This window comes from Globicephala melas, chromosome 2 (genome assembly GCF_963455315.2).
Source record: "Globicephala melas chromosome 2, mGloMel1.2, whole genome shotgun sequence".
Lineage (NCBI taxonomy): Eukaryota > Metazoa > Chordata > Mammalia > Artiodactyla > Delphinidae > Globicephala > Globicephala melas.
In genome coordinates, this window is record NC_083315.2 from 68,365,640 (window position 1) to 68,386,944 (window position 21,305).

General features: G+C 38.8%; 2 protein-coding genes across 5 annotated transcripts in view; one reads left to right on the forward strand and one right to left on the reverse strand.

Moving 5' to 3' along the window:
• Nucleotides 1-9,390, forward strand: part of INTS14 (integrator complex subunit 14) — a 43,033-nt gene extending 33,643 nt beyond the window's left edge. For 2 of the 4 annotated variants that reach the window (XM_030875227.3, XM_070044890.1), the window contains exons 12-13: nt 1,078-7,201; nt 8,158-9,390. In XM_030875227.3, coding sequence (XP_030731087.1) covers nt 1,078-1,329 — 252 coding nt within the window. In that variant the 3' untranslated portion in view covers nt 1,330-7,201; nt 8,158-9,390. The remainder of the gene's footprint in view (nt 1-1,077; nt 7,202-8,157) is intronic. The other 2 variants (XM_070044891.1, XM_070044892.1) reach the window with 2 other exon arrangements.
• The window catches only part of HACD3 (3-hydroxyacyl-CoA dehydratase 3), a 32,600-nt gene continuing 13,984 nt past the window's right edge, over nt 2,690-21,305 (reverse strand). Inside the window, exons 5-11 of the mRNA XM_030875234.2 lie at nt 19,827-19,878; nt 17,141-17,251; nt 11,651-11,778; nt 9,874-9,986; nt 8,563-8,669; nt 7,869-8,000; nt 2,690-4,375 (exon numbers count right to left, since the gene is read on the reverse strand). Coding sequence (XP_030731094.1) covers nt 4,299-4,375; nt 7,869-8,000; nt 8,563-8,669; nt 9,874-9,986; nt 11,651-11,778; nt 17,141-17,251; nt 19,827-19,878 — 720 coding nt within the window. The 3' untranslated portion in view covers nt 2,690-4,298. The remainder of the gene's footprint in view (nt 4,376-7,868; nt 8,001-8,562; nt 8,670-9,873; nt 9,987-11,650; nt 11,779-17,140; nt 17,252-19,826; nt 19,879-21,305) is intronic.

A 21,305-nucleotide genomic window follows, 5' to 3' on the forward strand; every position in this document is an offset into this window, starting at 1 on the left:
ACATATGTGCTTTGTCTGGATGTTATCTTATTACCTTTATGTCTTCTAATTATGTAGCGAGCTGGTGAAATCAAGCAGAGTTCAACCAGAGAGCTGCCTAGCCCACCATGTCCCCCACTAACTGAAGCCCTAGGCCCTTGATGACCACTCCTTGGCTGTAGTCCCTGTCTCCCTGCAGAGCTGTCTATTCAGGGTGGCACACTTGTACTTCGGCCTTCTGAACTTTTCAGTTGTAAACAGATGATAGTAGAGAGGTGGTCAGAAAGCCCATTTCTCTTTTCTGGTTTTATATAACCTACAGGAAAGGGCCTCTACCAGATGGCTGTGTCAGCTCTTCCAGTGGGCGTGGAAGAGGTTATCCTCATTTTGTGCCACTGACACCCAGAGAGGCTACACACTTGCCCAGATCACACTGCTAAGTGATAGATGGGGCATTTCATATTTCTGTGCTTCCATCCACTACTCAACCTTTTGTGGTAATCTTTGGGGTCAGACCTACTGACTCCTCCAGTGCCTCCTCCAGACATGCTCATCGTCATTCAGTCTAAGGCTCCAGCCAGAGAGGCACCAGAGGGTAAGAGCCCTCTGAGGTTTGGGGCAAGCCTTTTCTGTACCTGAGTAATGGAGGAAAAGTATCCTCCATAGAGTTATGAGTACATGAAATGATGTATGCAAAGCATCTCACCATGTTTGGCCTAAGTGCTCATGCAGGAACGTGGAGAGACCTAGAGGGTATAATGCTAAATGAGATACCTCAGATCAGGAGGATGTCATTTCTATGCAGAATCTACAAAGTACCTCACCATGTTTGGCCTAAGTGCTCATGAACTGTGGTGAGGATGACCTGAGTTTCAGTCACCTGTGTCTTCCTTAGCTTTCTGATCACCTGCAGAGGAACCACTTCCCAGTCATGTCATCACACTCTCTTGTTATTGGCATCTCTGTACAAGCATTTGTTCTCATATAAAAATGCTCATTTAAGATTGGGAATCAAGGAGAACTTATACTAAGCTGAGTACTTACAAAGTATGTGATGAGGAGAACACATTTCAGGAACATTGGTGTCTTTTGTTTTAGGAGCTGAACCGTTTACGAAAGGCTGCCTTGGCCTTTGGTTTCCTGGACCTGCTCAAAGGGGTGGCTGACATGCTAGAAAGGGAGTGCACGCTGCTGCCTGACACAGCTCACCCCGATGCTGCGTTCCAGCTGACTCACGCCGCCCAGCAACTCAAGCTGGCCAGTACTGGCACCTCTGAGTACGCCGGGTACGACCACAACATCACACCTTTGCAGACAGACTTCTCTGGGAGCAGCGCTGAAAGAATGTGAAGCTGACTTCATTCTTTTTTCAAGTGAAAATAATTTAGGATAAAAACTTTTCTGGTCTGTTCACCTCTGCAGCAGCTACCCGAAGACCTTCTCAAGGCTGCCTCAGAAGCACCACTTGCAGGTTTGACTCTGCTACTCTGAGAAGGGTTCTGCAGGGTGGGCAGCTGCTCGGGCTTTGACCTTAGCTTTCTGGAGCTCAGTCTTTAAAACCAAAAGACAACTGTTGCTCCCACAATGGGCACCTCTCCTGAGAAGCCTGAAGGACTGACAAGCGTAGAGCCCACTCCACCTTCCTCTGGCGCCCTAACAACCTGGGTTCTTTGTTCCTGAAATGCCCTTTACTCTTCTCCTCTCCCAACCACAGGGACATTTTCAGGTACCTAAGATTGGGAGAGGAGACTTGCTAAGTATAAGCCCAACATCACTAAGTTTCAGAATTTCCTTAGAACTTGGGCAAAAGGTCGGTGGTAACCCTTAGGTGCTTTTGGCATATCTTGAGATACAAACTTTTAGACAGCAACCATAAATGTATAAAATGATTCTTGTTTTTTCAAATTTTTTTTAATGAAAACAAAATATTTGATTTTCTATAAAATGGTTGCACTGGGAAATTTTTAATGGGTCTTTTTGCCTTTTGCTCTGTCCTATAACCTAAGTATAATTTTAACCTCCTAAGTAGCATAGATTCATCAATCTTGAAGGTTCCTTGGGTTCCATACTGACTTCCTTGTTTCTGACACTGGTTAGGCCTCACTGCTTCACTGCCTAAGCCAGGTTCCATCCAGGTAGATTCTGATATCACTGTAGTCAGTTATGGTTCCAGTTCATGAGCTAGCTTCATGACCTTAGGCAAGTCATCTAACTTCTCCAGGCTTTGTTTACATCATCAGTGCTTTTCAGATTGTTCTGTAAACCTCCTAAGGAATGGCTGCTTCAACCCAAGCAAACATGTTTTATTTAACATGCTGAATTGCTATATAGGCATACCTCGGAGGTTTTGCAGGTTTGCCTCCAGGCCACCGCAGTGAAGCATATATTTCACTAAAGTGAGTCACACGAATTTCTTGGTTTCCCAGTATATAAAAATGTTATGTTTACACTATACTGTAGTCTATTAAGTGTGCAATAGCATTCTAAAATAAAAGGTATATACCTTGATTTTAAAATATTTACTGCTAAAAAATGCTATCCATCATCTGACAACACAGGGTTGCCACAGATCTTCAATTTCTAAAAAATGCAAGTATCTGTGAAGTGCAATAAAGCGAGGTATGCCTATAAAATATTTTTTCTAAACAAAGGAATTTATCACTAACAATTTGGAAACCATTAGACTAAATGATCTTTAAACACAAGTTACTAAGATTTTAATTGTAAATGTTTAATAGAAATACACAATCTTTAGCTTTCTCAGACAGCAATAAAGGGGTTTATAACAATCAGTCACTAAGAATACAAGATTCTACCACAAAGATACAGCATAATCTGCTGTAAAGCTGATCTGCCCAATTACACATAGAAAGTCAGTTGAAAGAACACCAGAAATTAATACAAACAAATGTTGACAGAAGTTGCAGACATGCAAAATATCCTTCAGTGCAATGAACTTGTAAAAATACCAACCAGCCTATGCTAATCAGATGTTTTTACTTAGGTCAAACCAAGTTTCCATCTTGGGCCCAGAGAAATAGCATAACCCACTGAGTCCCCTTTCCCCCAGGAACAATGGGAATGGCAGAACAGAAAGAGTCAGCATACCTCAAATTCTTATATACAAACATTACTTGGTTTACTTGGAATGTATTAGGGGAAACTGATGTTTTCGACAATGGCCAAATGATAGTGTCTAGATTTTTTTCAGTTCCTCTGTTGGTGGATTTCCTGCCAGGAATTGTTAAAGGCTCAGCTGGTGGTTCTCCAGCCAAAGTTCTCACTTTGTTTTCACTGTCCTACTGCAGACAGGTGAAACAACAGCAAAATAAAAAGCAGGTGTTTTTGAGGCCTATTCAAAAACAGTTCCACCAACTCACTCTGACACAAGTAAATGGACTCAGTCAATGCAGGGGAAGGAACACTGAGTTTTTTATGTCTGTGCACAGCCTAAGACAGTTTCATAGGTATTTTTACTTGGCCTACTCTGATGTTTCCAGTTTGCCACAGGCTGCATGGCCAGTTTGACCCTTTTGATCCCTGTAGCACCATTTGCATTTGGAACTCTTATAATCTCATTGTTTTCTAACTAATGTTTCATCTTTCGTGTTGAAAATAGTTCTGATTTAGCTAGGAATGAAGTAAATGATCATGGTGTTCCAAGGTTCTGACTGGTTTCTCTCAAATCACCCTGGGCCTCTCCAGTGCCCACGCAGGTTAAGATGTTGTTAGAGAGATTCAGAGGTAATATGTGTCCTCCAGCCCTACTCGGACTCAGAAATGTTTTATCAATGACTGAGTAAAACTCGATTTCCAGAAAAATCAATGCCAACCCACTTAACAAGTAGCCCCTTGGGTACAGAATATATTAGGTCCTTGTCTGAGTCACTTTCACAGCCTCCTACACAGCAACGTAGTCTTGCTTTTTTTTTTTCCACAAGCAATAGCTGAAAAGAACAATTCCCAGCTATAAGAATGGCCAGTAGCTGGTAGCGTCAGGGCACTGAAGAAGTATCTCTGGCCTGTGTGAAACAGACTGACTGGACATGGAGTGGGTGGGGGTAGGGCTGAGTCTTTTGCTGTCATTAACAGAATACACAGGAATGAACCTGTCATCAGGTATCAGTAATCCATGTCATGCAAGTACTACACTAAGATAATACAGTAAATTCAGGAATGTTACTGGGGAAAAAGGAAGATAGCCTCACTGAGAATTTAATCATTTAACTTTAAAAAAACTTTTACATCAGTACAAGAAGGTAAAACTAAGAATTATAGATTAGGCTCAAACTGGCAAGAAGTCATCTAAATCTCTCTTTTTAGTGGATCTTTTTCTTTTTTTGTCCAAAGCGCCGCCTGCGCTGTTTATAAAGATGACGGAAATTTATGTATAATCCTGAAAAAGAAAAGAGGCCAATTAGAAATGAGAATCTTTGTCTCTGTTTATAAGCAGAAGCTCTTGGGGCAGGACAGTCCCTAGTTGTCTGTTTTTCATATCCCACAGCCCTGTGCTTACTGCAGTTGCTCAGGAAGTACAACTTAGAACAAATATTAATAATGCACTAGAGACAATTCAATTTTCCCCCAGTGGGTTCTACAATTTAATTTTCTCCCATATTTTACTATGAAAAATTTCAAATATACAGAAGATTAAACCATTGTACAGTGAATACCACCTAGATTTAAACTTTAACTTTTTTACATTTATCACATACCCATTCCCATCTCATTCTTTATGTATTTCAATGTAAGCTGCAGACATCAGTACACTTCACCCCTAAAAATTTCATTAATTAGAGTTCAGTATTCTTTTTTTTCCTTTCTTTTAAGGTAGGATTTATATAAAATGAAATACACAAATCTGAAACAGAGAACCTAATTTTTAATTCAAGGCTATGCAATAATATGTATTAAGCAATAGCCTAAAAGGTATGAGACACTTTTCTAGGAAGCACACAATTCAGTGAACTAGAAAAACACAGGATTTAAGAGCCAGAAGAAAATTTCAATCCTACGTGATCACTGAGTAGTTCTGCAGCTTAGTCTCACCTCAGTTTTCTCACTGTACAACAGGGTTAAAAACACTTATTTTACAGCCATTGTGAGAGAACGTATGTTTGATCCATACACAAATATAACAGGTTGTTATACTGCTTCTAAATTACGTAGATTTAGGATTTATTTCATTCTGAAGAATAAGAACAACTACATATTCATTGTAGGCAAACTATGAATACAGAACCTTGTAAGTTAGAATATGCAATAGCTTAAACAACACAAGGAAAAGCCACTAGGGTTAGTGCACATTAAAATACACCTACCTGGGACTTCTCTGGTGGTCCAGTGGTTACAACTCTGCGCTCCCAATGCAGGGGGCCCAGGTTCGATCCCTGGTCAGGGAACTAGATCCTGCATGCCACAACTAAGAGCCTGCATGCCACAACTAATACATGCCACAACTAAAGATCCTGCATGCGGCAACAAAGATCCTGCGTGCCGCAACTAAGACCTGGTGCAGCCAAATAAATATTTTTTAAAATAAATAAAATACGTCTACCCTTCTAGCTTTTTTAGTAAAATATTTTAAGGGTCTTTCCAACACTTATTCCTTTTTAACACTTTCAGTAGGCCCACCTCATGGAGCCTAATTACAGTAGTACTAGATTTATCCAGTAATAGAGGTAAAGAGCTCTTTTAATGAGTGCATTTTCCAAATTGAAGCTTACTCCCTTAAAGCGCCAAACGTTTTAATATTTTTGGTGTGAAATCTTTCTGAAATGGAAAAGAAGAACAAATGGAATAAAATTTAACCTTTGGCAGATGACCTGCCCCCATAATGTATATTATTTAACTGCACTTCTGCCATGTGCTGATTCCGAGGGGCTCCTAAAGGGTGTAGGTCTCTTCTCCCCCACTTCTAAATGACCAAGATCGGGAATTCCCTGGTGGTCCAGTGGTTAGGACTCCGCGCTTTCACTGCCAAGGGCCCGGGTTCAATCCCTGGTTGGGGAACTAAGATCCCACAAGCCGCATGGTGCGGATAAATAAATAACCAAGATCACTGGGCTTTCCAACTTCTTGGGTTTACTTTTTGTGGTCTCCCTCTCAGTCTGGGGAAGCCAGCCTCCAAGCTGGTCCCCAATAATCCCTACCTCCTGGTATGTCATACCCTTGTGTAGTCCCCTCCCACATTATACAAGGTTGATCTGTGTAAGAAAGAGAATACAGCAAAAGTGATAGTATGTCGGGGCTTCCCTGGTGGCACTAGTGGTTAAGAATCCACCTGCCAATGCAGGGGACATGGGTTTGAGCCCTGGTTCGGGAAGATCCCACATGCTGAGGAGCAACAAAGCCCCCGTGCGCCACAACTACTGAGCCTGTGCTCTAGAGCCTGGATGCCACAACTACTGAAGCCCGCGTGCCTAGAGCCCGTGCTCCGCAACAAGAGAAGCCACCGCAATGAGAAGCCCGCGCACCGCAACAAAGAGTAGCCCCTGCTCGCCACAACTAGAGAAAGCCCATGTGCAGCAACAAAGACCCAACACAGCCATCAAATAAATAAATAAATAAATCTTTTTTTAAAAAAGTGATAGTATGTCACTTCTGAGTTTAGGTTATAAAAAGCAGTGTGGACATGATAGAAGTGCTAATTATCACTATAATGGCAATCTTATTACAATTGATAAATGTATCAAATCAACATATTATACCTTAAAGTTATACAATGTTTTATGTCAAATATATTTCAATAATAAATAAATTTTTTAAAGGCAAAAAAAAAAAAAAGGCAGTGTGGCTTCTGCTTTCTTCCAGATCACTTGCTTTGGGGAGAAGCCACGTCATGAGCATCCACGTGGAAAAGTACTATGGCAGGAAACTGAAGCCTCCTGTCCACAGCTACATAAGCGAGCTTGCAGCAGATCCTCCAGCCCCAGTCAAGTGTGCAGAAACTGTAGGCCCAGCTGAGCTGACAGCTTGACGAAACCTCATGAGCGTCCCTGAGCCAGGGCCACCCAGCTAGCCTACTTCCTGACTCTCAGGATACACGCGAGATAATAAATGTTTTCTGTCTTAAGCTGCTAAGTTTTGGGGTAATTTGTTACACAGAAAAAGATAACCAGTATACTATCTGCTGTCACATCCTTCTGTTGCCAGGAGACCATAGAGCCATACTTCAAGGCCACCTCAAGACTTTTGTGAAATACAACAGGGAGAAATATATGTAAGTATATTAAAATGTGTTAGAACTTTATCTAAAGTAAACAATCCTCATAATTAGGAAGGCTTTTAAATCTCTCATATTTGCAATAATATAGGTTTACTTCTCTTTCCCTTCTTTTTAGTGCTTAGTTTTTATGAGTTAAGGCAAAACTTTATGGTTTTATATTAAAATTAATAAATAAGCAACGCTTTACATGAGGAGTGGGGGGCTTTCCTATTGTTAGGTAGAAGCCTTCTGACGTGTCCTGGCTGCTCAGAGGCCTTTACTGCCTTCCCTCCTTGCTGCCAACTGTATCACCACCTCTGTAATAATTCCTCTGGATAAGGGATCTGCTACTGAAATTAGCAGAAGTAAAATGAACTTTTTATTCATTTTTTATTCAGTTTTAAAAGAGCTGCTTACATTGTTTTAAACATGAAGTATGGTGAAGTCCCAATGACCTAGAGCATTTCAAGAAGATAACTCACTCACTGGAGATGTGGGAAGAAATACTTCCACACACAGCATATTCTCCTACTGGGTCTATTTGGCAAAGTAATCGTTCTCTAACTTATTTCTACTCTTTTGAAAGTAAGAATACTAATAAGGATTTTTAAAACTCTGAATCATTTAACTCTACCTTCTAAGAAGTAACAGAAAAAAGGTCTATTATAGAGCCAATACTTACCTAAAAATAATATTATAAGATAAATCTGAAGAAAAAAGGAAAATCTAACTTTGATTTTCACTGGATATGGCAATGTGAAGCTGAATCTTCCTGTTTCATTAAATATCGGAATGGACTGGATCACTGAGACAGCTGAAAAGCAGAAACAAGAACGTTTTAGAAGCAAATGAAATACAGTCACATCTACTGATAGAACCTTCTAACCCCTCAAAGTTTCTGGGTTTGTTGAAAATGCTTCTTCCTCCTCTCTTTGTACAATGGGCTCATGTCTCTTTTTTTTTCCCCCTAGCTTTCCTAGGAAGTAAGCCTCCAAGCTGACAACAAGGATAAATGAGGAACAGTCATCTGATAGCACTGGGCTTCCTATTCCATAAAATGAAGAGAAAAATCCCTGACTCACTCACTAGGTGTTTGTCGTAATAAAATGAAGTCATCAATAAGAACTTGCTTTCGAAAATTTAAAGTACCATATAAATAGGAAGCATGCAGTGCATGACCACCCAGCTTCCAAACCTTAACAAAATGAGCTACTTCCTTGGAACAGTCTAGATACCAGGAGTCATGTGGAAGGAAGCCACTAGAAAGAAATTCTTGAAAAGTTCAACACCCATATTTCAGACTAAGGCTGGCAGAGGAAGAAAGATCTGGCCACCCCTTGGAATTAAGGTATAAAACCTAGAGTTCCTGAAAGTACCTTCTGCCAAACATCCCAGAGGATACAGGGGAATCCACATAGTGTAACGAAGCCATGTGAGCACCTTCCAATCCATGTCAATGCAGGAAAGCATGTAGAAGGGGTACCTATTGAAAATAAGGAATTAACATGTTAAAAGCCACTGAATGCAACCCTAGAACGTCATTCAACAATAATTTCACAATTAGCCACACATGGCTTCTTCTTAGCAGAATTATAAACTCCCATCATGCTCCTCCTCCAATCTTCAAAGGATATGAATTCTCAATAACGGCAGACTAAGTTTAGGTCTCAAAGGAACCCTCTATGAAAAGGTTCAGTATATAGAACAGATGCTCAGAAGCATTTTGGCTTTATTCCTAGTTGATCTACATTCCAAGTAGGTAAAGATGACAGATACTTTGACAGACACTTTATCGCTGCATAAATGAACATTACCAAAATTAAAGTATACAAAAGACCTCTAATCTATAATCAGGAATACTCTATTTAAAAAGAGATAACATAAAAAAAAGTTGCTTCCTCCCAAACAGTAAAAGTTAATATTAAGTACCTATAATCTCTTTCGCCTTTGTGTTAAGTAAATTAGAGGGTATACTGGGTGCCATGGGATACAGACTCCATTTAAACACAATCTAGGACTGCTGATGTCTTTTCTCCCTCTTAACTGTCAACTTTACCAAAATACCACCAAACCTAGAGCTGAGAAGTCAATTTGCAAAACCAACCCTCCACTTGACTGAAAAGGGAAGAAGTATGGAGTGTTTATAGTCTGGTAAAGAAGAACACATCTACTTTAATTGGATCTTTTTTTTTTTTTTTAAAGATATTTCTTCTATTGACAACTGAGAATGGAAGAATCAGATAAGAGGTCAATTCAAACTTCAGTAATCTTGTAGTAAAAGATTCATTTCTATCATCCCTTCTCGAAGGCTAGTCTTTACTACTTCCATCCAACCTGGGATGCTCCTTCAGCCCCATGTTTCTTCAGCCCTTTCAAGAATTTTTCCATGTGAATGAGTGCTCTCTTTCCAACAAGACAGCAAGATCCTGAAGGGTAAGATCCTTTCATTTCTCTGGATCTCTCCCTCTGCTCTCCAGTGCCCAGGCTGGTATTATGATCCATTGATTGTTTAAAAAAAAAAAACTGCCTCACCTTTACAGAGCACACAGATGCAGGTAGAACTCTCCACACATAGAACCTTTATCTCAAATCAAATGAGACTCTGGATAAGACAGCAACTCCCTCAAGAAGAGAGGTGCTCCAGAGTGGGAGAAGCACTCAAACACCATCCTGGCATTTCTACCCACCTCAAAATTTCAGCTGTGCTCCATATATAAAACACAAAGAAAACCACAGCTTTGTTTTGCATTTCTTCCATGGTGCCAAAGATGATAAACAAAATGAAGTTTCTTCCAAGAAGCTATTAAAAGGACCCAAAAGAGAGAAAGAAGTTTTAAAATATATTTTCAAAAAACAACATATAAATGTATTATCTGAAACGTAACCCCACTAAATTCAAGGTAAATAGAAAAAGACTGAGAAAACTTAGAACAAGTTTAAGTACCCAAGCCAGTATTTGTGGACGTGTGTGTGTATTACACACGTTCAAACACAGTTTAAAGAATACTGCCAAGTGAACATCTGCGTCTGCATAACACAAGTTAAGAAACAGAACGTTACCAGTGTGGCACACCCCCTCCCTCCCCGTAGTAAGTAACTACTATCTTTTTTTTTTTTTTTAATATTTATTTATTTTTGGCTGCTTTGGGTCTTAGTTGCAGCATGCGGGATCTTTCGTTGAGGCATGCAGGCTTCTCTCTAGTTGTGGCGCGCGGGCTTACTTGCCTCAGGGCATGTGGGATCTTAGTTCCCTGACCAGGGATCGAAACTGCGTCCCCTGTATTGGAAGGCAGATTCTTAACCACTGGACCACCAGGGAAGTCCCAGAAACTACTATCTTGTGTTAACCATTCCACTGCTTGTCTTTATAGTTTTACTACTTATGTATGTATTCCTCAACAGTATATTGTTTCATTTTGCTTGATTTTAAACTTTCTGAAATCATACTCTATGTATTATACTCTGACTTGCTTCTTACTCAATGTGACATTCCCAAGATTCAACCATGTTGGCGCATGTGGTATTGCCCAACTCCAAAAGGCTTCACTCACATTGTATTCTACACGAATGGCATGCACTGGAGGCATGTGATGTGATGACACCGAACCTATCTTGCCCTAGAAATTCTACCATGATGCTTATTTGTATCAGTCTTTGATATAAAAAAATATTATTCCATATTAGTGGGTCACTCACTATCCGCTTTTATTTTTTTGAACTAAACAAAACAACCTCTTTCCAAGGACAGAAAACCAAGAAATAACAAGGCTATTGTATTAACACCCTTTACCATGCAAGTGATACTATCAGAACACCAGAGCTGATATGCCAGAAAAGGGCTGAACTATAAAAACAGCATCCAGAAGAGACTAGCCAAGTCACCTGATTCCCCCTGAGTCTGGGTTGGTTGTATCTAAGAATGTGTAACTGCATATAGTTAGGGAACAAGGCAAGGAAGCCAAAAGACTTTGATGTCCCATTCCTGAGAGCAATCTTCCAAATATTAGGAAACAACCTAGATGTACTGGGGGTGGGGGGGAACTCCCCACGTGAGTCAGAAGAGCCACTTTCATACATGGAAGAAAGTCCAAAGTGAAGAGAGTTCCCAGGTATTACACCACCTTCATTGACCTGAGGTGGTAGGAGACCAGGCACACCCCTATCTAAGAAGAGGTTAGGGTTTTCCACTCCTGCCTGAGAATCAAGCTTCCCTAGTTTTAAAGCTCTTTTTATAACTTTGTGATATCACGAAGATATTATAAACAATAAAATAGGCCTGAAATGGCAAAAGTCTATTTTAAAAAATATCCCTCAGGTTTCACATTTTCCAACCTGTTCAGATAAAACAATGCTATTCCTGTGCAAATAGGTATTTTTACTGAGACTTCCCAGCAAAGTGTGGATACCTACTAAATAAACATTGAAACCTTTCATTCCCCACCCTCGAGCTCAACTGTTCAATACCTGGAAAAGAGAAGGTATCACTGGTGACTTAGTGACTCCAATTGCTGCATTGATAGCTTCCACAACTGCCAGCATCTGGCAGAAATACATCATGTCAGCCACGGTGTGGAACGTGTCATAAAAGGACTCTATGGGACAAATACACATTAAGGGTAAATCAACTGGCAAACTCCAACAGAAGTATTTTGCGAACTAGATAACTCTTTACACGAAAGGAATTTTAGGAAAAGTATAATAAACATCCAGTCAGAGTCAAGTTCACTATTCACCCCTCCATGGGCCTGAATAGTAAATTCTACTGTTTACCAGAAAGTTAACACATAAACCCTGTATGCCCTTCTCAGTTTTAAAAGGCAAGAAAAGACACATACCTAGACTTCACTCAGTTATTATATGCTGAAAAATCTATGTATCAAAGCACAATGATAATTCTTTTCAGATCCATTATCTCATTTATACATATATCAACTGCAACCTAGCCTTTTAAAGTCTCAAAAACTGTACAATCAAATAAATGGGGTCTTCCCTGGTGGCGCAGTGGTTGAGAGTCCACCTACCAATGCAGGGGACATGGGTTCGTGCCGCGGTCTGGGAAGATCCCACATGCCGGGGAGCAGCTGGGCCCATGAGCCATGGCCGCTGAGCCTGCACGTCCGGAGCCTGTGCTCCACAATGGGAGAGGCCACAACAGTGAGAGGCCCGCGTACCACAAAAACAAAACAAAACAAAACAAAAAAGAAATGGTATAAACCTAAGAGTATGGAAAGTTTGAGTAAACCATAGTATATCTATTTCATGGAATATTATATAACAATTTAAATGATAGTTATTCCTTATATGAGGACAACAAATGTGGTATCAATTTGGAGTGCTCCATAATTTAATATCCTTCACTTTTCATACTGATCCTCACTTGACATCCTGCATTCGTACATTCCTCTTTGCAGTGTGTCTCAGCCAGGGCACCACTGACATTTTGGGCAAGACAATTCTTTGTCCTGCACATTGTAGAAGGTTTAGGATTCTTGCCTCTCTGCCTGTTAAAGTAGTGCCTCTAAGAAATGGCAGAGTTAGGCACCTTACCAACAAAGATGACACTGCAGACACCTCAAAAGAATACAGTTTAAATACCAAATGAATAAAACAAGCCTCTTGCAAAAACTAAAAAACTCTCTAATATTCTCACGAAAATGATCCACTTTACAATCCTGCTACAAAGTCAAACGCAAAAAAATGAAGAATGGTATATAGTGTTATTGCATAATTTTGCTGGAAAAATTCCACCAATAAGTAAGTTCAAAATTTGACCAATTCTTTTCTTTGAGGAAGTAATGCAAAATTACAATTTAAATTTTTCTATATATAAGATAAAAAATTTATTCATAATTTTAAATGTCCCTTGTCAAGACAAAATCCCAATCAAATCTTTTTGTTGTCATTTACAATGAAATTCTGGTATCCTTTTTCAGGGGATTCACTTATTAATTTCTTGGACAAATTATCTTTGAAAAATGAGGTTCTCCATTACTTTGAACTAGAAAGTTGTGACTTAAGATTCAGCATATGGTAAATAAAAATAAGATCGTGTTGCTTTGCCTCTGATTTTACGGGAAATTCATCCTGTTTCAATTCAGGAATAGAAATCTGATTTCTAAAATGACTTATAAAGAATATTAATAACATTAACATGCTTATAATACTTTTTTAAAAACAAGATGCAAAATTGTACACACAGTATGACTATAATTTTTAACTGCAGGAGAAAAAAAAGACTAAAAGGAAACATATGGAAATATTAACAGTGATGGACAATGGCTTATTCACCTCCCCTTCCATCCCACCACACCTCCTCTCTGGTTTTCTCCCATTTTCCAAACGTTCGTAAATCAGCCCAATTACTTTTATGATTCGAAAAAACTTTTTAAAAGTTCTAAAAGGCACTCATATGTTAATGGATATAGATTTAAATAGTGGTACTATAAAATAGTATACTCTTTCTGGGCAGTATAAATCAAAATCCTTAAAAGCAATCTGCCCCTAACACATTGTAAAGCAACTATACTCCAATAAAAATTCATTTTAAATAAATAAATAAGATAAAATAAAAATAATCTGCCCTTTAATCTCGTAATTCCACTTTAGGAACTGTTCCTATGAAAGTTATATGGGTTTAGAAAGATATACAACAAGGTGCCAAGAATCTGTTGCTCTGATAGATGGGATTATGGTAGGGCTTTTGTTTTGTTTTATTTAAGTCTTTAATTATTAACACATTTTTATAATTAGAAAAATTTTTTAATTTATTTAATAAAGAAGTATTAATAGAGAGAGGCAACAGTTTCTGCATAAGCCTAAGAGTTTGCTATTTCCTTAGCATGAGAAGTTTAGCACATACATGTTTATGTGAAAAAAACAAGTACATGTGTAGAATGTGCCATTCACCAACATCCTTTATTCAAAAAGAGATAATTGCAAAGGGCAAACTATGACCCTGGGTACCAGGCCCAGGTCCTTATTACACCTTTGAGGACTGATATGAGAAGAATTACACCAGCAGCTCCATTCCAGCAGGTGGTTTAGGAAGGGGCTCAGAGCCAAAATAGAAATTACAAATCCAGGCAGCTTAAACACATGACCCAGATAACTTAGCAGCTTTTGGAGTGGATCCCCTAACAGCTAGCAGGCTTGAACATTCAGAATCGATCCAACTATGTTAGGTTAAATAAATAATTTATGAATTTGAATGTACCTAGTCATTCCATGGGACTTGTGATAAATCCATACTAGTAAGAGCTACAGATCTGAGAACAACTGTCTGAGACTTCCTTTGTTTCTTTAAATAACTCATCTGTAGACCTCTGGTTACACATGACTGTAAGATACTAGGCATTTGGGAAGTTTTTCACTAGCCTGCTACTGTGCTTTGCAGAATTCCAAGGTATTAAGAAGGCTAGAAAAACAACACGCACTTCTTTCACAAGATTCTGGAGCTAATTGCAATTCACCTTTACAAAACTCAGATGGGAAAAATTTAGGACTGAAGAGTAAAATAGTCTACAGGATTTTTTTCTCTTTTTAAATAGTTTATATTTTCCATTATGCTCATATTTTTCCTCATATTTACTTTATAAAATAAGGAAAAAATTTTAAATGATCCTTTCAAACCATTTGAAAATGGTGCCTTTTCTTCCAATCATTTCACATTTATTGGTTCAGTTTTTTTTCTCCTTTTTATATTGGTGTGATCAAACTGGAAAAACAAATTTATGTTACCTTTTTAGCCCATCATAAGTATTCTTCCGTATTATTACAACCTCTTTAAATACTTTATATTTGCTTTACAACATTCCACTGAGTGAACAATCTAAACCAATCCTTCATTGCTGGACATTTAGGTAGTTTGTAATTTGTCACTAATACAAATAATGTCATAATGTATATCTTTTTGAAAAAGCTTTTCTTGTGGTTTCAATTATTTCTTTAGAACGTATTTCCAGAAATGAAATAACCAAGTTCAAGGATATGAACAGTTAAGGTTCTCAATGCACCCTGCAAAATGATTTTCCCAAAGAGCTGTTGTATTTATGGACCCTCCCAGTAGCCACTGTTGTGTTTATTTTAGCATATGTTGTCTTGAATTAGGTGTCTTTTACAACTTTGCAAAATTGATACATAAAAAATAATATTTTTCATTTCCTTCACCATTACTGAGTTAAACATTTTGCTGTGTGCTGAATTAGTTTTATTTCCTCTTATGAACTGCCTGTACATGACCTTTATTTATCTATTGGGTGGAGTTTTCACATTCTAAAATCAATTTGTACAAGTTCTTTATATGTAAAACAAGCAACAACCCTTGCCGATATTTGTTGCAATTTTCCACCAACCCTGCTCATCCCCATTTTGCTCAACTCAATATGCTTTTAATCTTTAATGTTTTAATCTTTAATCTTTAATGTTTTGGCTGGATATTTTTACATATATAGAAATTTAGGCATTTTATGTAGTCAAGTACATTGACCTTTTTCTTCATGATTTCTTCTATCACTTTTAAGGTTAGAACGTCCTAACCCTCCACATGTGATTTTATAAAAATTTACTTTATCTTCTATTATTACTTAACTTTTTGATATATGGCTCCTAAATCCTTTGGGGGGATTTATTTTTGTATACAGTGTGAGAAGAGTCAAACAGATTATCTGCCTCCCAAACCTAACCAATTTTTAGAAACATTTCCCATCTAATAAAAAAAAAATGATTGGAAAATACTTTCCTTTCCACTGATTCATGATTCCTTTTTTTATCATATCCATAATCTGGAGATATATATATATATATATATATATATATATATATATATATATATATATATATATATATATATAAAATGTAAGACCTATTTCTGAGCCACCTAATTTGCTCTATTAATTACTCTATTCTTATGCTAGTGCTATACTATTTTAATTACATTCTTTCATGCCAGGTAGAGAAAGTCCTCTCCCATTACTCTTTCTTCCCTCAAATTTTATTATCTATTTATTGTTCACAATAAAATTTCAGAATACTTTAGATCACATTCTCAAAAATGTTCTGTTGTCATTTACTTTGGCCAGAATTCTGTTAAACATACAAATTAATTTAGCAAGAACTAGTATCTATTTTTTTAATATAAATTTTTATTTATTTATTTTTTGCTGAGTTGAGTCTTTGTTGCTGTGTGTGTGCTTTCTCTAGTTGCGGCAAGTGGGGGCTACTCTTCGTTGCAGTGCATGGGCTTCTCATTGCAATGGCTTCTCTTGTTGCGGAGCATGGGTTCTAGGCACGCAGGCTTCAGTAGTTGTGGCACAGGGGCTCAGTAGTTGCAGCTCACGGGCTCTAGAGAGCAGGCTCACTAGTTGTGGCGCACGGGCTTAGTTGCTCTGCCGCATGTGGGATCTTCCCGGACCAGGGCTCGAACCCATGTCCCCTGCCTCGGCAGGCAGATTCTTAACCACTGCGCCACCAGGGAAGCCCCAAGAACTAATATCTTTATGATAGTCTTTTCATTCAGTTTTACAATAGTCCATTTAGTCTATTTAGGCTCCAAAGGGGTGAGATCCCTTAAGGACTTGTATAACTTTGACACTGTGAGTATCACATCAATTTATTTAGTTATAAATGAACTATCAAGCCGTGAATAAGAAAGGGATGTCAGCCCAAGATGTACCCCTGGCTAGCTGTGTGGATGTGGACCATTTCTTTGACAATCTCCAAGCCTGTTTTCTCATCTGTTAAATGGACAGAACATCCAGTCTGCCTGTTTCACAAGGCCAAGGGAAGTGAAAGATGTGAGCATACAATGCAAGGCATGAAGTGCTACACAAATATGGTGGGGGGTTAGGGGGTGGGAGTGGTGGTATTGTTAATACCAAAGGCAGAGACTGTTACTTTTGGTGAACAGGGGGACAAACTACTGAAAAAAGAAAACTAGCCTTGAAATTTTGCACTTGCCTTTTCCCAAGATAAGGAACCGCACAGTCATGTTGACAAATATCCAGGAGAATCCCAAGAACTGCACTAGATTATACATGAACAGGTATCCTTTCTTCAAGCTTGCAAGAGCTGAAAAGCAAAGCAAGGTGGTAAGCTGTTAAAAGCAGTAGTCACAGCAGGAGATGGGTATGTGGGGCATACCTGAATGACTTCATCCCTCTTTACTACTTGGGTGCCCTAAGCTCCCCCAAAAATACCTGGCCCAGGTCTGCACCAACCTGGGCTCCTGGTCCCATAGAAAAACAGATAAGGAAAAATTATAAGGAACATTGTAGTCCAAGGTATGTGTTCAGCAGTCTTTCCCCTCACAGCATTGAAGAGTAAGTATACAGACTTAACAAATCCAAGAGGGAAAAAGAAAAATTACTTCTGTCAAAGAATGACTGACTAGCTAAGGAGGCATTAAAAGGAAATAAAGCTATACTCAGCTCTTGCTCTTGTCATCTTAATATAATCTACAGTTTCTTCTTTTCTAGAATGTTTTTAGGTCATGCAGGTCAAACTAGCTCAAAGAGATAGAAACTGTAATAAAAGTTTCTGATATTTGCTCATATATCCATCTAAACAAGCATTAACTGAACACCTACAATATACAAGATACTGTGAGTAGCACTACTGAGATTCAAGGATGGTTAAGACATGATGCTGCCCTCAAAGAATTTACAATCTAAAAACCATGTTACAAGATTGAGAGCGACAGGTAATGTCTTGTGAAAATTTCAAGGTGAGAAAAATGACTTTAGGCTGGAGAAGCATGTATCAGGCAAGTCTGCATGGATGAGATGGTATCTGATCTGGGCTTTGAAAGATGGTAGAATGAGGATATAACCAAAGGAGGAAAATTACAAACCAAGAGGCAGGAAGGAGAATAAGGGACATTAATTTTGTCTGCAGCCTAAGGGTTTGTGAAGACAGAGCCAACTATGGAATTAAGGAAGGAGTAAGGAGCTTAGACAGAGTCATGGTTGAGTCAAAGGAGTAGGGCAAAGAAAAGGATAATTCTTGAGAACTACAGAGTTCAGGTGTTGCTGCTACGTATGTATTCCTACCCACATATTTTTGTAGCTACATATCAGTGTTGCTACAGAGATATTCTGCATAGACACTTGGCTGATGCTCAAATAATCACAATTAGTGTAGTCAATCAAAAATAGCCTTATCCTAGGGGGCTTCCCAGGTGGCGCAGTGCCGATGCAGGGGACACGGGTTCGTGCCCCGGTCTGGGAGGATCCCACATGCCGCGGAGCGGCTGGGCCCGTGAGCCATGGCTGTTGAGCCTGCGCGTCCGGAGCCTGTGCTCCGCAACGGGAGAAGCCACAACAGTGAGAGGCCCGCGTACCGCCAAAAAAATAGCCTTATCCTAAGGAGCCAAAAAAGTCAGACTCGTAGAAACATTTAACTAATTAAATTTTTTTTCTTCAAAACTACAAAAATTTATTACACTTCCCCATATAAAGAACTTCTTTCATCAGGAAACTACGAATTTTGATAAAACTGTTAAAGCTTTTTCTAAGATCCTAAAAAATCCATATATAAGAATTTTTACATATTTCAGAAGTTTATCCCTATAAAACACCAAAAAATTAACTCAGATCTCAAGGTGGCCTTTTTATATTGTTATTCTTCACCTCCACTAATCCTCTCCCCTCCTCTGCTTTTCTAAAGCAGAAAATTCCTCTAAATTAGTGGTTATTCAGTTTTTTTAAAAAGCAATAAAATGTCTTTTTCAAAAGAAACTTTATTCAGAACCCTAATACATAAAACACAAAAGCCAAGCTGCTCTGATTGAAGTAGACCTGCTTGCTTGGTCTATCCCTCCAAAGCATCTCTGGAAACCCCTGGGGTACCATGGAACATAGTTTGAAAACCACTGCTCTAAAACTTTCCCCTTTCCTACTTATGGCATGTCAAATAAGTGCCACTAAAACTGAAAAAGTTCAATTTAGGACATACTTCGAACCCTTATTTTATTCTACTTTTCAGCATTAGTTTTGTATAGACCTGCATGGTCCTCCTACTAGAACAGAAGCTGTTTGAGCACAGGTGCTCTGATGGAGTCACTGTCTCCACATCTCAAGGGCCTAGTGCAATGCTTTCCATATGCCACAAATGTAAGATGGCTGCTGAATTTAATCTACGATACCCAGACGATAATACACTTACAGAGCTGCTTGCTTGGGCAGAAACAGAAATAGAACTGGATTTTTAAAAGGTTAATGAACAGCAGGACTATACAGAATACTTTCCATCTTTAAGGTTGACAACCAGAGCCATTATGATCTCAGTTGGGACAAGAACACCAGGCTGGAAGAAGTGCAATCATGGACCTATGCAATAATCTCCACACCTCTGCAGGAATTGCTGCCACCTAGCACCCACCTATTAGGCCAGTCCAGGAGACTGACTTTCTTCCATTCTGCTTTACTAACCTTGGTGTACTCAGATGATGTTAGGCTCCCAACAGAAGGAAAACCTTAAAAGTAAGATTTTTGATGTGGGTGCGCACAGCTTAAGCACTGGACCTTAAGGATTTCTCATAAACTCCCCTACACAATGCGAGCACTCCTGTCATATCACACTCATCTATACCCCCATCTCTGTCACAAGTTAACTGGTAACTACCACAACAGCAGGGGCAACTTACTTTCAGGGGAGCCTTGGCTTTCAATTCTGAGTTTATTTAGGCGTTCTTCTTCCTAGAATTCAGACAGAAGTTTCCCAAGAACACAAGTTAGACTACAGTATAGCACAGGGAACTACATTCAATATCCTGTGATAAACCATACTGGAAAGGAATATGAAAAAGAATATATATATGTATAACTGAGTCACTTTACTATATAGCAGTAATTAACACAACATTGTATTTCAACTATACTTCAATAAAAAATAAATTTAAAAAAAAAGAACACAAGTTAGAATTCCCAGATGCTTGCAGAAGTCCACATGCTGGATAAGTGATCTGGCTCCCTCAAAGCCACCTCCTTGCTTCCTTGGGGAAAATGTCCTAGCTCATGGTGCCAAAAAGCCTGACTCCTGACTGGGTAGCACTGGTATCACAGAATGCCCCTCCAATGCTCACAGAATTAAACCAATCAGCTGGCTTCCAAACTACAAAGTGGGCAGCCTTAAAATCCTGGAGCTGGAAAAGACATCCAGAAAATTTGTTATGGCTGGAGAAACAAAATAGAAATTTAAGGTGGGAAATAGATTGCTATTTTATCTTTAAGACCTCTATAATATAATTTTCCAGAAGCTAAAATCACATCTCCAACATCAGTGTGAACTTACACTAGGTTAATATAGATATAGATAGATTTATATGGAAATATTTATAGATAAGTGTATATGCATGGACTAGTATACACACATAGATTTCCTTGTTTTATCAGCTGAGAGGGCCTAAAAGCAATGACACCCCAGAGGCAATGAGCGCACCTAGCACCCAGATCTTGGTTTCCACTACCATTCTCCAATAAAAAAGAACAGAGCAGGGAATATACGAGATAAACCTGGCGCAGCTTATAGTGCCAGAAATTAAGGATTCATTTCTTTAGGGGAAAAAAAAAAAAGGCCCATGATGATGGAGCTGTGTCAAAGGGACACAAGAGCCAACTGCAAGAGCTTCCAGTGGCCAAAGCTAGAACAATTTGAGCAACAAAATAAACAACATAGTATTGGATTATAACCCAAACTATAAAACAAATATTCATGAGTCCATACTGATATAAATAAATGACTGAAGAAATAAATGAGAGAGAACAGAAATAAATGAGAGAGAACAGAAAAATCTCCTATGCAGAAGAATTCCAAATAAAGTATACAGACACTCCACCCCAAGAATGTGAAGTATAACTCCTGACTCCTTAAGCGTGGACTATGCATAGTGACTTCCTTCCAAGGAGAACAGTAAAGGAAGGAGAGGAGTAACATTACAGTAGAGAAACCTTACAGTGGAGAAACCTGCCAAAAATTACCTCAACCAGATGATCAAGATTAATATCAACACTGATAGGTCATATTGATAGTACCTATTCTTGATATGACATGATAAGAATGGCACTTTACCTCTGTGGGCTTCCTCCCCAAAACCCATCGCCCTAGGCTAATCATGAGAAAAACG